At 38.1% G+C, this 14,880-nt stretch overlaps 2 protein-coding genes across 2 annotated transcripts; both read left to right on the forward strand.

Annotated features, from left to right (window-relative positions):
- Window positions 1-2,543: 2,543 nt before the first annotated feature.
- On the forward strand, window positions 2,544-5,958 carry LOC117810617 (troponin I, fast skeletal muscle-like). The gene is made up of 6 exons (XM_034680529.1): window positions 2,544-2,645; window positions 2,790-2,826; window positions 4,624-4,752; window positions 5,282-5,371; window positions 5,593-5,769; window positions 5,858-5,958. Exons 1-6 carry the CDS (start codon window positions 2,638-2,640, stop codon window positions 5,942-5,944), a joined length of 528 nt encoding a protein of 175 aa, XP_034536420.1. The 5' UTR covers window positions 2,544-2,637; the 3' UTR covers window positions 5,945-5,958.
- Window positions 5,959-8,086: 2,128 nt separating this feature from the next.
- On the forward strand, window positions 8,087-14,780 carry aph1b (APH1B gamma secretase subunit). Its single transcript, XM_034680210.1, has 6 exons — window positions 8,087-8,395; window positions 10,470-10,640; window positions 11,584-11,657; window positions 12,519-12,641; window positions 12,724-12,851; window positions 13,127-14,780. Exons 1-6 carry the CDS (start codon window positions 8,283-8,285, stop codon window positions 13,292-13,294), a joined length of 777 nt encoding a protein of 258 aa, XP_034536101.1. The 5' UTR covers window positions 8,087-8,282; the 3' UTR covers window positions 13,295-14,780.
- Window positions 14,781-14,880: the final 100 nt, after the last annotated feature.

Here is a 14,880-nt window from a genome sequence, read left to right on the forward strand (position 1 = left end):
TGTCTCCAACTTTGTAAAAGTGTTTCATCTTTTGTAAATTAGTTTTGTTCTTCAGGGCCCCCGTGTATTTAAGATTTGTTTGGTTCAAAAATCAGTCTTTGAAACAGGAAGTAGCAGAAGTTATAAAAAACATGCAGCCAAACATAAGCAGAATGCTAATTTTGCTGACAATAATATATCAAAATAAATATGAAATAAGATAAACATAATTGTATCATGAACTAATAAAAGTTTTCACTTGCAGCATCTTTGATTTTGTTTATCTTTAGAGGGTAATATTACCAGATTATCTTCTTCTAATTAATTGCTGCCTTTATGAGAATATTAAATACCTTTCTTTAGGAGCAAGTTTGCAGGTGCAAGGCTGGCTATCAATGACTGAAAAGCTCCAACGTGTGTAGCACCAATTGAAACCCTCTGAACATAGGGGATAACAATGTGGTAAGTAAAAAACAATAATCAAAAAAATTTAAATATGCATTTGAATAATTATCAATATGGCTATTATTTTCAAACATATCATTTTCCCTGGTATCTGTTTGAATGTTTTTTAGGGGCCATCACAGCAGATTGCTGTTCACCAATGAGTCTGGCTCCTCTCAAGGTTTCTGTCTAAGAGAGAGTTTTCTGCATCTGTTGCAAAGAGCTTACTCATGGCAGATCAATGTTCAGTCTCCCTTAATAACATAATGAGTACAGTCTGGACCTACTCTGTCTTAAAAGCATCATGAGGTTACTTTTGTCAGGATTTAGAGTATTTTAAGTAATATTAATTGATTTATTGATTCATTAGTTTGGTTCTTATTTTGTGCATGACTGTGTTTGTGTGTGTGTGTCCCTCCCACAGTGTTTGAGCAGCTGATAGGAACCAGTAGGAGCAATAAATCCTCCCAGTTGAGAGCTGACAGCTGCTGGGAGGCTTTTTCTGGTTCATTAACAACACATCCATCCTGCTCCCTCTCTTAGTTATAACTCTCATTTTAAAGGTGTTCTACTTTTGTGGTGGTTTGGGGGTAAGAGCTCTCTGTGGACTCAGAGGAAAAAACTAAATGTGTTGAAAACAATTTATGAGTAATGCAACATCATATCTGTCACAGGGAGTGTTTACATGTTTTGTGCTTCTTGAACAACCCTTTATTTACCCCCATTATGTTTTATGGCAGCAGAAGTTGCCGCATATTGTGACTGATGACCAACAAAGAAATGTAGAAGTGACAAAACCTGTAAAAGTGTGTCAGCATTTCAATGATGAACCTTTTTCATCACCTTTTATTGTGACTTATGTTAACTCCAAACAGTTTTTTCATCATTATATCAGCAACATTTTAAGCATACTTAAGAATAATACTTTCTTTACATACATCACAACTTGATTGACTCTTAAAACTTTATAACATCTGATTCTTTGAAAGTAAAGATGCATTGCGATGGTCTTACACTCTTATGTCAGACACTATTGAGCAGAATGTCTTTGTTACAGTCCAGCTGTAACTGAGGCTCCTTACAGTCCTTGAATAAGTGGGAATGAAACAACCCAGCAGATGAGAGGAGACGTCAGCTGCTACAGACCTACAGCTGAGCTGAGTCGGAGGAAACCAAGGACAGCAGAAAAATCCCTCCACACCTTAACTGATCCTCTGTTGAATATTTATGAAGATCTGCTGTTTGCTGGTTTTATGTTCACTACAAATATCACAGATATTTCTTTGCAAATATCAGAGTCTGTCTCCTGATGGCAGAACTCAGTGACTTAATGCCCTCGGTTTTCTTGCTGGATTTCTGCAAACGCTGCATTCTTAAAGCCACTTATGCACGTCCTTTGTAGGAATGTTAGGGATGATGATAATTTACAGTTTCCTCCAGCCAATGCATCCACCTCTTATCTTAACATAAAGTTTAATCTCAAAGAGACTCTATCTTATCAACATAGTTTTAAAGAGTTATTACTCAAACAAGAGAAAACAGGGCCTTTGTGGGCAGAGAAACTCAGAGGATGACTGCTTTGTATGTAAAGGTTCAGTGAATAGAAATGGGAATATTAAGCAGTCAGATTCTGTATTGAAACGCTCCCTCGCTTCTCTCTCCTGTTAGAGAAGCTCCAGAAGTGATGGTGGCCTTTGAGGACAAAAAGCTGCTGTGATGCATGACTAGTACGATCATCCGTTTGTCAAGTTGTTGCCATCAAAGACGTCTGTCAACACAAATGATTTTGTTCACAATGACCACCATCTTCTCCTGCCCTTCTTCTTCTCTTTCTTCTTCTCCATCATCATCAGATTCATCAATAGAAGAAAACGTGTCAAAAGTAATCTGGACTGAATCTTTGAAGAGTCTCACATCGTCCTAAGATGCTCCAAGAAAAATTCCTGAAGGTCTCAGGATCAGCTGCCGCTGCCCACCCTGCTGACTGGAATTCAACCACAGCTTCTGAAGACAACTGCTCCTGACACACACACACACACACACACACACACACACACACACACACACACACACACACACACACACACACACACACACACACACACACACACACACACACACACACACACACACTGAGCCATCACCTATAAAGAGACCAGAAAGCTGTTGGTGTTTCCATTCTTCTCTGATCTGCAGGACTCAGCTGCTGTCAGGATGGCAGAGTAAGTCCTCATCTGAACTGTGCAGACTCCTGAAAATGCAAAACTTTAAGATTCACTGTCAACAGTTTTTGCCTCTCTCCCTTTTCGGAGGGATTAATCTCACAGGATAACTCTTAATACTTTTCCTCTTCTGTTTCTTTAAAGGAAAAAGATGTCAACGAACCGGAGGAATCAGCTCAAGGTAGAGTAAAATGGAGCTGATGAAGGCCCAACTTTTTTTTAACTTAAGTCTTTTTAAGTCGTGTTTGAAAACTGAACTGAAATAGCAACACCACCCAAAATGAAGGAATCTGAAGAGGAAGAAGTAACTGGTTAAAATCAAGAAATTCAAAATCTTAAGTTGAACATATACAAAGATTTTGTACTGATCTTTGGGAGTGGTTCCAACTTTTTTATTGCCCTGTGATCTCTCAAAAACTAAAGCAATGCTGAATTTATTAACATAACTCACATTAATTAAAGAAAAGAAAAGGTTTCTTACTCTTCTATTACGGTAAATTGACTTGGGACGAGCATCAGAATCAGAAGTCTTTAAATTTGTCTGTTGCAGTTTCTCTTATACACATGTAGCCATAAAAATGAAATATTAAATGTCTTATTTATGCCATTTTTGACATCCCTAACTTGTGTTTTTGGAGCCAGAAGTGACAATATTTGGATGACAGCATGCACAGGCATAACTATAAATCCTTTCTGGTTGAAATTCGCATCCTGAAGTGTGCCCTTCCTTGTTATCTCCCACCAAACATTTGACCATTATGAAGAAAGTAAACTGTACTGGGCTTAAAAAGACCTGCCACTTGTGACTGAGACTATGGCACACAAATAAAATGCTTAGCAAGGTAATAAACAAACTAAGAAGTCAGCTAATTTTCCCATAGACCTCAATACAAGCTCACTTCCTTTTTGTAACCAGCGCAGTAAAATCAAGATTTCCATCTTTGCAACATTGGCCTCACTTATTCAAACCAGGCATCCTTAAGACCTCATAGTTAACCTTGCAGATCCTTTGTCAACCTCTACTCCAGACCCCCAGGTTTGAACGCTCTGGTCTTACAGGTGTTTTTTGTCTCTAACCCTTAAATTTGGATCATGCTCTCTTAAAGTTGATGTAACATAATCCCCATAATTTCCCTGTGATCAATACCGCGTTATGTAAAAATCTATCTGTTGTGTATTATTGAACGATCCTGACCTTTCCTCTATAAATATGAGGAATGGACTGCTCCTCCACGGATGACTCCATGAGTTTCCCTCTAGTTTCACCCTCAGGTTAAAATGTCACCACTGACACATTACAGTATTGTGGTGAGTCATCCTCCTCCTCTCTCACCCTTCTTCTCCAAAAGAAGTTTCTGCTACTCTTCTCCATTTAACATTATATAAAGTGAATATCTTTGATTTCTATTTTAGAAATTTGGAGAAGCAGAAAACTGTGATGCATATTTTAATATTCTCTGACTGAACAATGAATCTGTTCATCATCATTAAACATAATGACCAGCTGCAGTCCTGTCAAACATATTTCACACTTAGTTGCAAGAGACTGCTGGGAAATCTGCTCAGTGCCTCCTTGTTCCAATGTTTTAATGAGTGTGTCACCACACTTAAAATAAAATCAATAAAAGTAGTCCTCTGGCTTGTTTGAAAATACCAGATTTTTTTAGATCGTTTAGAATAATTCATATTTTTCTTTGAATTACAAGGGTGTTCTCAAAACCCGGCAGTATTTCTGCAGATAGCATCGGAAAAACCACAAATATCCCACAAATATTTATGGAGAGAACAAAGAAGAACAAGAGCACCATTTATTTAAAAAGTGAGACAAGAAACAAACAAATAATGTCACAATAAAATATATTAAAACAATATTTCCAAATAAACGCCAGGTTTTTATATGTTCTGTTTCAAAGATAGCAAACAGGATGAAAAAAATCCCACAGTCATTGATGAAGAACTTCTCTCCTCTTCCTCTCAGAGCTTGCTGCTGCAGATCGGGGAGTCGATGCTGGAGGAGGAGGCTCGTGAAGCAGAGCAGGAGAAGGAGATGTACATGAAGGAGAGCTGCCCTGCTCTCTCCATCCCAAGCTGCATGCAGGAGCTGCAGGTACCTCACCTACTGGGTGTTTGGGTCATATGAAAGCCCACATTTTCAGTACCCAATGGTTAGTCATAAATTAAGATAAAAGGTGAAACATGTTTTTAAAAGTTATAACCATGAGACAGATGTCAAAAAAAGTTGTTGAGAAATTGAAAAATCAGTGTTATGTGATCCTGAGATCTGAGAAAAGTCAAAACAGTTAAATGAAAATTCTGAAAAAATATGTAAAATGTAAAAATAACTAAAATCATGAAATTAAACAATCAAAGGTAAAATGTATATACGACTATAATTATGAAAGTCAAACTAAGAAGGCAAAATATCAAATGAATGCAGCTTTAACTTCAATCTCTTGATTCTGACAGTCTTGTGGTGTTACAGGCTTTGTTCATGAGGAAAACAGAAATGGAGACGACAAAAACTCTGCTTTGTGACACTGATTGTTACGGAAACACATCCCATGCTTATGGTTATAGAACAGCATTACGAGAGCTCACCCTGCATCTCTCTTTGTTCCCATTTATTATAATAACAGGAGCTGTGCAGAAAAATTCACAAGCAGATTGATCTGGTGGACGAGGAGCGATACGACATGGAGATTAAGATGAATACGTCTAAGAAAGAGGTGTGTGTTTTATGCATGTGTCTTTACAGCAAAAGTGTTACTTTACATCAATCAGAAGCTTTTACAAAACAGATCTGAACCAAAGACTCCACCTTTGTTGTGCATTTTTTCAGAAACAAAGCAGTTTGGACTCATCTTGAATAAAAGCCATGGCACTGAAGCAGACTACAGATTTTTAGATACACACACAAACACACCTGAGTAACTGTGTTTTCCCTCAGGCTGACAACCTAAAGCTAATGGTTCAGGATCTTAAGGGGAAGTTTAAGAAGCCGGCCCTGAAGAAGGTGCGGATGTCTGCTGATGCCATGCTGGCTGCTCTGCTGGGCTCCAAACACAAAACGTCCATGGACCTGAGAGCCAACCTGAAGCAGGTCAAAAAAGAGGTCAAAGAGGAGGTGGGTGCTTCAGATTTTATATATATAACAAACACTATATGTTCTGAGTTGAATCTGACTGCTTTCTCTTCCTGTGTTTCTGTGCCAGGAGATGAATTCTGGCGACTGGAGGAAGAACATCGAGGACAAGGCCGGTATGGACGGCAGGAAGAAGATGTTTGAAACAGAGGCTTAAAACATGTCCATCATTCATTTTTGTGTATTATGTGAGTTTGCTTTGTTTGAAATTTGTAAAAACTATAAAAGAATAAATGATGTGTTGTTTTGTGTGTTTCATGCCACTGATTACCAAAACCATGAGATACAAATGTTGTGTCACTGAACACAGACTACAAGTTCTCTAACGAACATGGGTAATTGGTAAATCATAATGAACAATACAATTAAAAAAAGGGACAAAGGACAGATTCAAGAAGCTCCTTTAGGCCTTACATTAGTAACAAGCCTCTTGTGATTCAATCTTATTATTATTAATAAAAGTTACAGCAGTAGATTTTGAAAAGGGGAACAGCTTCACTTACATTTCTTTGCTTTCAGAGTTCAGGATGGATGCGTTGATGTGGTGGGTATTTTTTCATGCTCATCAAGCTGCTCCAGGCTTTTAATGTGTCAACTGGTTTACTGCATAATTTAGAAACAAATGTGTTTGGGAATATCAAATCTCCGAAGCACAGCAGCATGATATTAAAAGTCTAAAGCTGAGTACTGACATGCAATATTTAGGCCATGTCTGAAAGTGGATCTCTTTACCTCAGCCAACATTAAGGCCTCATGTGGGTTTAAATGCGTTCAAAGAAGGTTTAATTCAATGAATAACGGAGCATTATCAAATTTTATTCAGAGCGCAGAAGCAAAAATGGCTTTTTAAGAGGCCAGTAGCTCATTTTGAAGTTGACATTGCTTACTAAAAAATAAATACATAAAGGAATAATGATAAAAAAAAAGCTGCTTAAAGCTCCTGTGAGGAATTTTCTGTTTGTGTTGATTTTGGTGCCCCCCTGTGGACAAAGTGTTCTTAGCTAATTTTGTCATGTACATGTGTAATGAGTGTTTCTTGTAAAAATATATTTTTATATAAATTCCATCCTGCTGTTTTTTTAACACTAAGGTGTATCATTCATTGAGATTCTAGGCCAAGAAAAATGTAAAAAGAAGCTGTATCAGCAGTGTGCAGCTATTAACACGGTCTGGCACCTACCCCCATTAGCTGGTAGTTTAAGACATTAGAAATAACTACATAGAAATAGTAAGTCTTTTTTTTAATAGTCTTGTTTGTTTTTTTAGGCCACAAGGAATCATCAGTATGAATCTCAGTTTTTTTCAAAACCAGCTAAAAACTCTTCACAGGAGCTTTAAAATGCAGGATAGTACAAAAACTGTAGAAGAGCAGAAGAAAAAGAAGCTTTCCTTGCTGTGTAATATGAGAACCCCTGCTTTTATTTTGAGTTATCTTGTCTTTGGTATGAAAACAGAAAACAGATCAATAACTCATCAGAGCTTGGTGCCGTTTATAAAACCTTTTGTTTGTGTGTAAGATTACCTCACAAACAGAGTACTGGAGTCACTGTTATAAATGTGGTCAGCCTAATTGTACACCTTGCAAACCAGACACTTTGTTCATATGATGACATCTCGTTTGGAAGATGAATTTGATTTTTTTTTCCAGATCAAAGATGTAGATGCTCTTCTTTACTCTGTAAAAACATCACAAAACAGCAGCAAACAACAAAAAACACTTCAAATGTACAAATCTGATCTGTGCATATCCATTCAAACTTCTGCTACAAATGTATATACATGTAATTGCACAGAGCTAGCCTAGGCCCTTGCTAGTTGGAGTGTGAACCTTATGAGGTTAGGATTTTAACCTTCAGCTAAAGGGGATAGATAATAGGTTTAAAAAAAACTATTTTGTTTAGATTAGAGAACTTTATTAATCCCCTTTGAGGGAAACTCATGTGCCACAAGCGTATGTTCACAGAATCAACAAACAATAAACAATACAGTCACAAAGCATGAAAAATATATAAATAACACAGTCACACCATTTGATGCATAATTAACAGCCATGAGTCAGATCCATAACTATGTTTATGAAATAGCCTATACACTTCTAGATTACACATGTTTAAATTCCATGTAATGAAAAAAATAAAGAAATAAAATAAATACAATAAATATCTACATACAGTAAAGTAATACTTTGCTGTTCTGTTGTTTGCTCTTTGGTAGATTTTAAGTATTTTTCAATATGTTCAGATTGTCCACTTTTCTTTTTTTAAATAAAGTTTTATTTATTTGAGACTTCTTTCCTCTGGTCACGTGAGAGCATGTGACGTCACGAGAGACCGTATGATACACTGGAGGAAGTAAAGAAAAGAATCCATCAGAGACAACAGACAGGGACAGTTTATAATAAAGAAACAGATATAAATCAGTAAGTCTCTTTAGACGGATAAGGACGAGGAGCTCCAGGTCTCTGCTGGCCGCTGATCTCCACACGAAGAGACAAAATGACGGCGGCGGTGTTCTTCGGCTGCACCTTCATCGCGTTCGGCCCAGCCGTCGCGCTGTTCCTGTTTACCATCGCTCGGGAGCCGCTCAGGGTCATTTTCCTCATAGCAGGGTGAGAGTCCATTCATATTAATGAAAGAGATATATTAATAAGCTTTAAAGATTAATAGTTTCTGTATAGTCGTGTTAAATGTGATGAAACTCAGTGTTTACTACCGTTAGCTTGCTAGCTTACTTACAGCTATGTTAGTTAGCTTTAGCTAGCTAACTGTGACTCGTCCTGGTTAGTTTGTTTTTATTAAACCTTCATACAAACTTATTCATCAGATTTTCAGACCTGTTCTAACATACACACACTAACCTCTGAAACATCAACAACTCACACACACAGCATCTCAACCAGGGGCTCTGTTCTCTTCCTGATGGACCAGAGACAGACTCCTCATGCTGCAAACTCTACAAACTATTTTAAGGATATTTTATTATGGGTGTATATATATTTATATTTTGTAATGCTCAGACCCAAAGTGAGGTTTACAGGTATTTTAAAGGCATTAAAAAGTGATGTCCAGAAAAGGCCATGCCCAGTCAGCAGCACTGAGTTTTGGTTTTGAAGTCCAACACTGTTAACCCTCCTGTTACCCTCAAATGTACAAACATCTTTTATCCTTGGGGTCAATTTGACCCCTGCAATTTAAACCTCCAGAAACTGATCGTTACCCAGGTTTATATTTCAGGTACTTTATGTTTTTTTAGGATATAAAAATGCATGTTATAGTGACCTCAATATCATCCAAAACAACTAAAACAAATGTGTAAAATGTTGAAGTTTCTTATGTTTTATACAGCTACAACAGCCTGGGGTCAAATTGACCCCAAGGAACATCAATCAATCAATCTTTATTTATATAGCACCAAATCACAAAAAACGTTATCTCAAGATGCTTTTACAAACAGAGCAGGTCTAGACCGCTATATGTCCAATTATGAACAGAGACCCAACACCATGACAGGGTAAGACTCAGTCTTACCCCACCTTAATCCATCATGAGCATCACACCTCGCAGTATTTAGCTAGTTACAGTGGCGAGGACCAACTTCCTTTAACAGGCAGAAACCTCGAGCAGAACCAGACTCATGTTAGGCAGCCATCTGACTCGACTGAGTTGGGTCTGGAAAGAGGGATAGAGGAGAGTAAGAGAGAGAGGGAGCGGTGATAGTGATGAGACGAGTAGTAGAAGGTGTGGTATCAATGGTAATTTTTTTTTACAGGAAATTTGATATTTTCACAGTTGTCCCCAATAAATGAGGAAAAGTCATGAAATATGAAGCCAAAACAAAAAAAGTGAATCATTAATTTAGAGACGTTAAACATTGAATGGGGTCCAATTGACCCCAAGGATAATAGGAGGGTTAAACAAGCAGCATACACTTAGTTTTAAAACTGCTTTAACATAATATAGATTCAGGATTTACATATCTTCTTAACCTCTTGTGTGAGTGTAAAGTTAGCAGTATATTAACTTGTGTTATCAGAGAAAGTAACTGTTAGTAATTGTAGAGTAAAATAAATGAAGCTGCAAAAGTGTTCACCCACTGAGTTTTGGTTTCTGAAATGTGAGGACTTGAAGATTCAAGCATCATTCCTCCATGAAGGGCATTTCAGTTTTGCTTAGTTATAATAATAATAACAACAAAACAAACTGAGAAGCATTGAAATATTAGCTTTCTGAAATGTCAGTGACAGCAGATCTGTTGTAAGCAGCCAGGTCATAAACCAGAGCTTAAATGACTAAGACCTGAGCAGGCAGATTGCTGGGTCACACCCTGTGAAGCGCTCAGAAGATGTCAGATTGCTCGAGGTCGTCTTTGTATTCTTTTTCAAGCGTCTGTGATAATGAATGTGTTTGGTGTTCAGCCTGCTGGTCTCATAAGAAATCTGAATACATCACTTTAGTAATTGAGCCTGATTTTAGACAGATTTCTGAGTGTTTATAGGCAATAAATGGTAAAGAGATATCATACACATACTAATTTGTAGCAATAAAGTAACACAGGATTACATCTCAACCATAGAGGCTGAGCAGTTTACCTGAGGGGTCCTTTGTGTCAGCCAATACTCACATCTGGTCTGTAATATTCTGTTTAACAAAGCTCCTTGTGTTTTTGTATGTTCCTCCCCTCAGAGCGTTCTTCTGGCTGGTGTCTCTGCTGCTGTCCTCTTTGGTGTGGTTCATCTCAGTTCAGATCAGTAACAAGGAGAGTGCAGCACAACAGAAAGGTCTCCTTATCTTCGGAGTGGTGCTCTCCGTCCTGCTGCAGGAAACCTTCCGCTTTGGGTACTACAAGCTGCTGAAGTAAGTCACTGCAGTAAAGGGATGGCTATCAGGTTTCCTTCCTTGCTGTGCAGCTTTGGATGTACATTGTCATATAGATTTTACTGTCAGTGCTGGAAGTCTTTTTGTGACTTCTTCTCAAACTTCAACATATGTAGAGGAGGGAAATGAGGAACATGTTTAAGTAATTCTTACGGCAGAAGCTACCTGATCCACTCAGATCACAAACTTTTAGTGTCACAAGTACATACGACACACTGATTGAACAGAATATATCAAATATATTCTGTAACAGATTTATTACAACGTGAAATTATGAAATATGCACACGTTTGGAAGTCAGTCACGCTCCTGCTGTGGAATAAAAATAACTTCTGTTTATTTGAGGTCTTTCCGCAGCCGTCACACTCTTAGCTCTGTTCCTCCTGTGCACTGTGGGACATCTGTGTCCCTGAACACAACACTGAAAGAAAAAGTGTTCTTAAGTATAAACACAACTTTAAGTGAACTGACTTTCTTCCACTACACAGAAAATCCTACATTCAAAACACTTCATTAACACTGTGTATTCAGGAGTTGAGACATGGTGATGATATTGAACATCAGCAGCCACTAGAGGCCACTAAAGGTTGATTATGTTATCCCCCAGTGAGAGAAACAACCGCTGCCTCAGGTCAAGATGTCTTTGTATGAAACATATAAAGTAGAGCATTACTTCAAAAGGCATCCCATAATGATCACACCCTGAGCACTAGTTCCCCAGACTGTTTGTCTCCTCTTATAACCCAGTTTGTTCCATTTCCCCTCCTTTTTGTCTTTCTGTTAAAGCTCATTGTTGCAGCTCATATCGTCTTTCACTCACTGACACACATATTTCCTATTGATGTGTTTTGTGTACGTGTAACACTTAAGCCATGAACTTCACACTCACATTTATGTAACAGTGTTTTCTTTCTTTCTTCAGGAAAGCTAATGAAGGCCTGCTCACTCTCAGTCAGGAGGAAACCATGCCCATCTCCATCCGGCAGCTGGCCTACGGTAACCTCAGTCTGCGTCTTACCGACAATTTGAGAATTGAAATAACGTGCTGATGATCCTTGGCCGTATTTTATATATATTTTTAAGTAAATTCAACCAATTTTAACACATCACCACCTGCAGCTTCACACAAGAGTCCACATTCTGTTACAGTAGTTATAAAGAATAATGTTGAAATTGGATTAAAATGAAACCTGTGATAGAATAGAAGAAAGCTAGGACAGGTAGTAAAGGGGCTCTGAGCGGAATGCAAAAGGTGTATTTTTTTTGCATATTGGAAGGATGAGCATTTGAAGACTCCCTCAGAAATCACACCACAAGAAAACTCTGAAGACTCTGTTTTCTATTTCAAATAAAACTATTAAAATGATCTGAGACTTAAGTTTTTAAAAAACATGTGCAGAGCTCAAATAACTTTTGGAGAGCTCAGAAATATTTCACTTATGCTTAACATTCCGAAAAGGTTCAGTCAAATATGTTTCACTTGTTTATTTTGCAAAATATACCAAAGAAAGGTCTACTTTTTAAAACTATTTTACTTTTGAAACTCATTTTAAGTACCTTCTTTAACAAAAGTGATCTCTGGCTTTTTCAGATTTTAGGGAAATCAGGTATTTGAGAATGTTAAAAAAAGACATCAAACAAATCTGAAATATCAACATTGCACTTGAAGAAAAAAACAAGAGTTACAACAGCATTATTGCACAGATATGAATACGTGATGCATTAAAATATTAAGTAAATAATTTTTATAAAAAAATCAGCTGCATCTGTCTGCTGTGGCATTATTCACCTCACGTTCTAGTGTGAGGCATGAGTAGTGGTTTAATTAAACCCTCCTCTGATGTTGTTTCTCCTCAGTGTCCGGCCTCGGTTTTGGCTTCATGAGTGGAGCGTTCTCAGTGGTGAACATCTTGGCCGACTCTGTGGGGCCGGGAACTGTCGGCATCCATGGCGACTCGCAGCACTACTTCCTGTCTTCAGGTACCAAACACCTGTCCTCATATCATTTTCTTTCCTCACACCATTTTTCAGAATCCTCCATGTAACACTTTTTCTTTTTCAGCCTTCATGACCATGGCCATCATCCTGCTCCACATGTTCTGGGGCGTCGTCTTCTTTGACGCCTGTGAGAAGCAGCGCTGGTGGGCGGTGGCTGCGGTCGTCATCAGCCACCTTATCGTTTCCTGTCTGGTGAGTGTTTCTGAGCGTTGGTCAATACAACAAGCACAACACTACAAAGAAATCAAACCTTTTAGCCTTGCATTATATGTTTGTAAAAAAGATGCATGTTGGAAAAGAGGTTTCTCTGTGACGGGCTCAACAATATCCTGTGTGTTATAGGAGAGAGAGATAAGCCTATTCAGTCCCAGGATGTGCAGAACATTTATGTGAAAAACTAAGACATCTGCTCTTGTTTCGTTGGATGTAGATGTTATCTGCTCACCCTGTCCTCCTCTGTCTTGCAGACCTTCCAGAACCCCGAGTACGTTGCCAGCCTGGTCCCCACCTACGTCATCTTGTTCCTGATGGGCATCTGGGCGTTTTACTCGGCGGGCGGCTCCCTCAGGAACCTCAAACTCTGCCTCACCTGCAAAGACAAGGACTTCCTGCTGGCCAACCACCGGCCCAGATAACGCAGCACATGAGGCAGTGTGCAGGACTCTCAATCCAAAGATCACGGAGTTCACACACCCACACACACACTCACACTCACATACACACACAGATCACAGCAAAAAGGGAGTGTTCACCCGCTGGTAATCTGCTTACACTTAAGACGTATTTCATCATGTGAGGTTCAGACACCTGAAAGTCAAAGCAGTGGAAGTTTCTTTATGAAAAGGTACAAAAACGGGAGATAATTTTTATTCATGTTCAGCTCAGATCGCTTTGTTAGTGTGGAATTCTTCAACATGACGAGGTTGTAAATATATCTCTGTGTGGCTGACAGCGCCCTCTGTTTGTTGCCTGAAGCTCTTAATGAACCAACAGATGAACAAACCTGCATAAGACGCCTCAGCTACCGACACGTTTCACCTTCTGTACATAGTCTCATCTTTTCGGCTTTTCTGTGTCAAATGTGTTCAATCTTTCAGAGCGTGGATTTTTTCATCCATAAAGAAACTTGTGTACATTTTTATGCATTTTTAATTCCCTGATGTGTAGATATGAGAAGTTTTAACTTCTGTTTTCCAAATGTCTTTAGTCTGCTTAAAAACTTGCCTTTTAATGACAGACACTGAGAGGAGACATCACCAGTATTTATCTGTTATCTCACTTACTTCAAGCTCTCATCGTCAGTAGGATTTTCAGGTAATAATATCATGACTCATGGGAATATCTGTCCAAATCAAAGGTAACACAGATTTCACATCAGATTTACACATTTTCATTTGGCCTCAGAGTCCTCACTGATTTTTGGCCTTTTGTGGTATGATAGCGAGTAGAGTTGCAATGATTAGTCAATTACACAGTCAAAGAAAGATGATTAACTGTGATTATCTTTATAAATAATCAACCTTTTCAGTAGTTTGTCATGTAAAAACGATCAACACTGGCTGTTCCTCGTGATTACTGACAGAAAATGAGGCGTCTTTAGGTTTGGGATATTTGATCCGACAGAAGAGGGAATTTAAAGACGTCTCTGAGAAATGTTTTTAAGCATTATACACATTTTTGACAATTAATAGACTAAATAAATTCATTATAACCAAAAAACTGATCATTGTAGCCCAAATTGCTTAAAAAAACAGTGTTGTGTAACCAAACAAAAGACACCGCAGGACCTGTAGTTGAAGAAAACTCAGGCAGCAGACATTCAAAGGTGTTTACTCCTCACCTCTCTGTTTCTTAAACTATGAATGATTCTTAAGACTTTGAACAGATGGAGGTTTTTGATGAAACTTCCTGAGTTTTTCATTCCCTTGTTGCCTTTTTAAGGATATTTAGTTTGGGAGAACAGGAGATCAAATATCTGACAGAAATTCCAAAATGTTTTTATTTTGCTACTTTGGTTTTTGCTGTAAATGTACATGTTTGTGTACAGTTTGTACAGGTAGGTAGGAAACACTCTGATGTAATTCAGGATTCAAGTAAATAAAGATGAAAATGAAATATTAAGAGTCGTGTTTCTTCTTTTTCCTGCACTTTTCTCCTGACAAATCAAATCTACTTCTTCACAGGAAATGTTGCAAGTTTGTACACCTGGCTGAAGCTAATA

Source organism: Notolabrus celidotus, chromosome 3 (genome assembly GCF_009762535.1).
Source record: "Notolabrus celidotus isolate fNotCel1 chromosome 3, fNotCel1.pri, whole genome shotgun sequence".
NCBI lineage: Eukaryota > Metazoa > Chordata > Actinopteri > Labriformes > Labridae > Notolabrus > Notolabrus celidotus.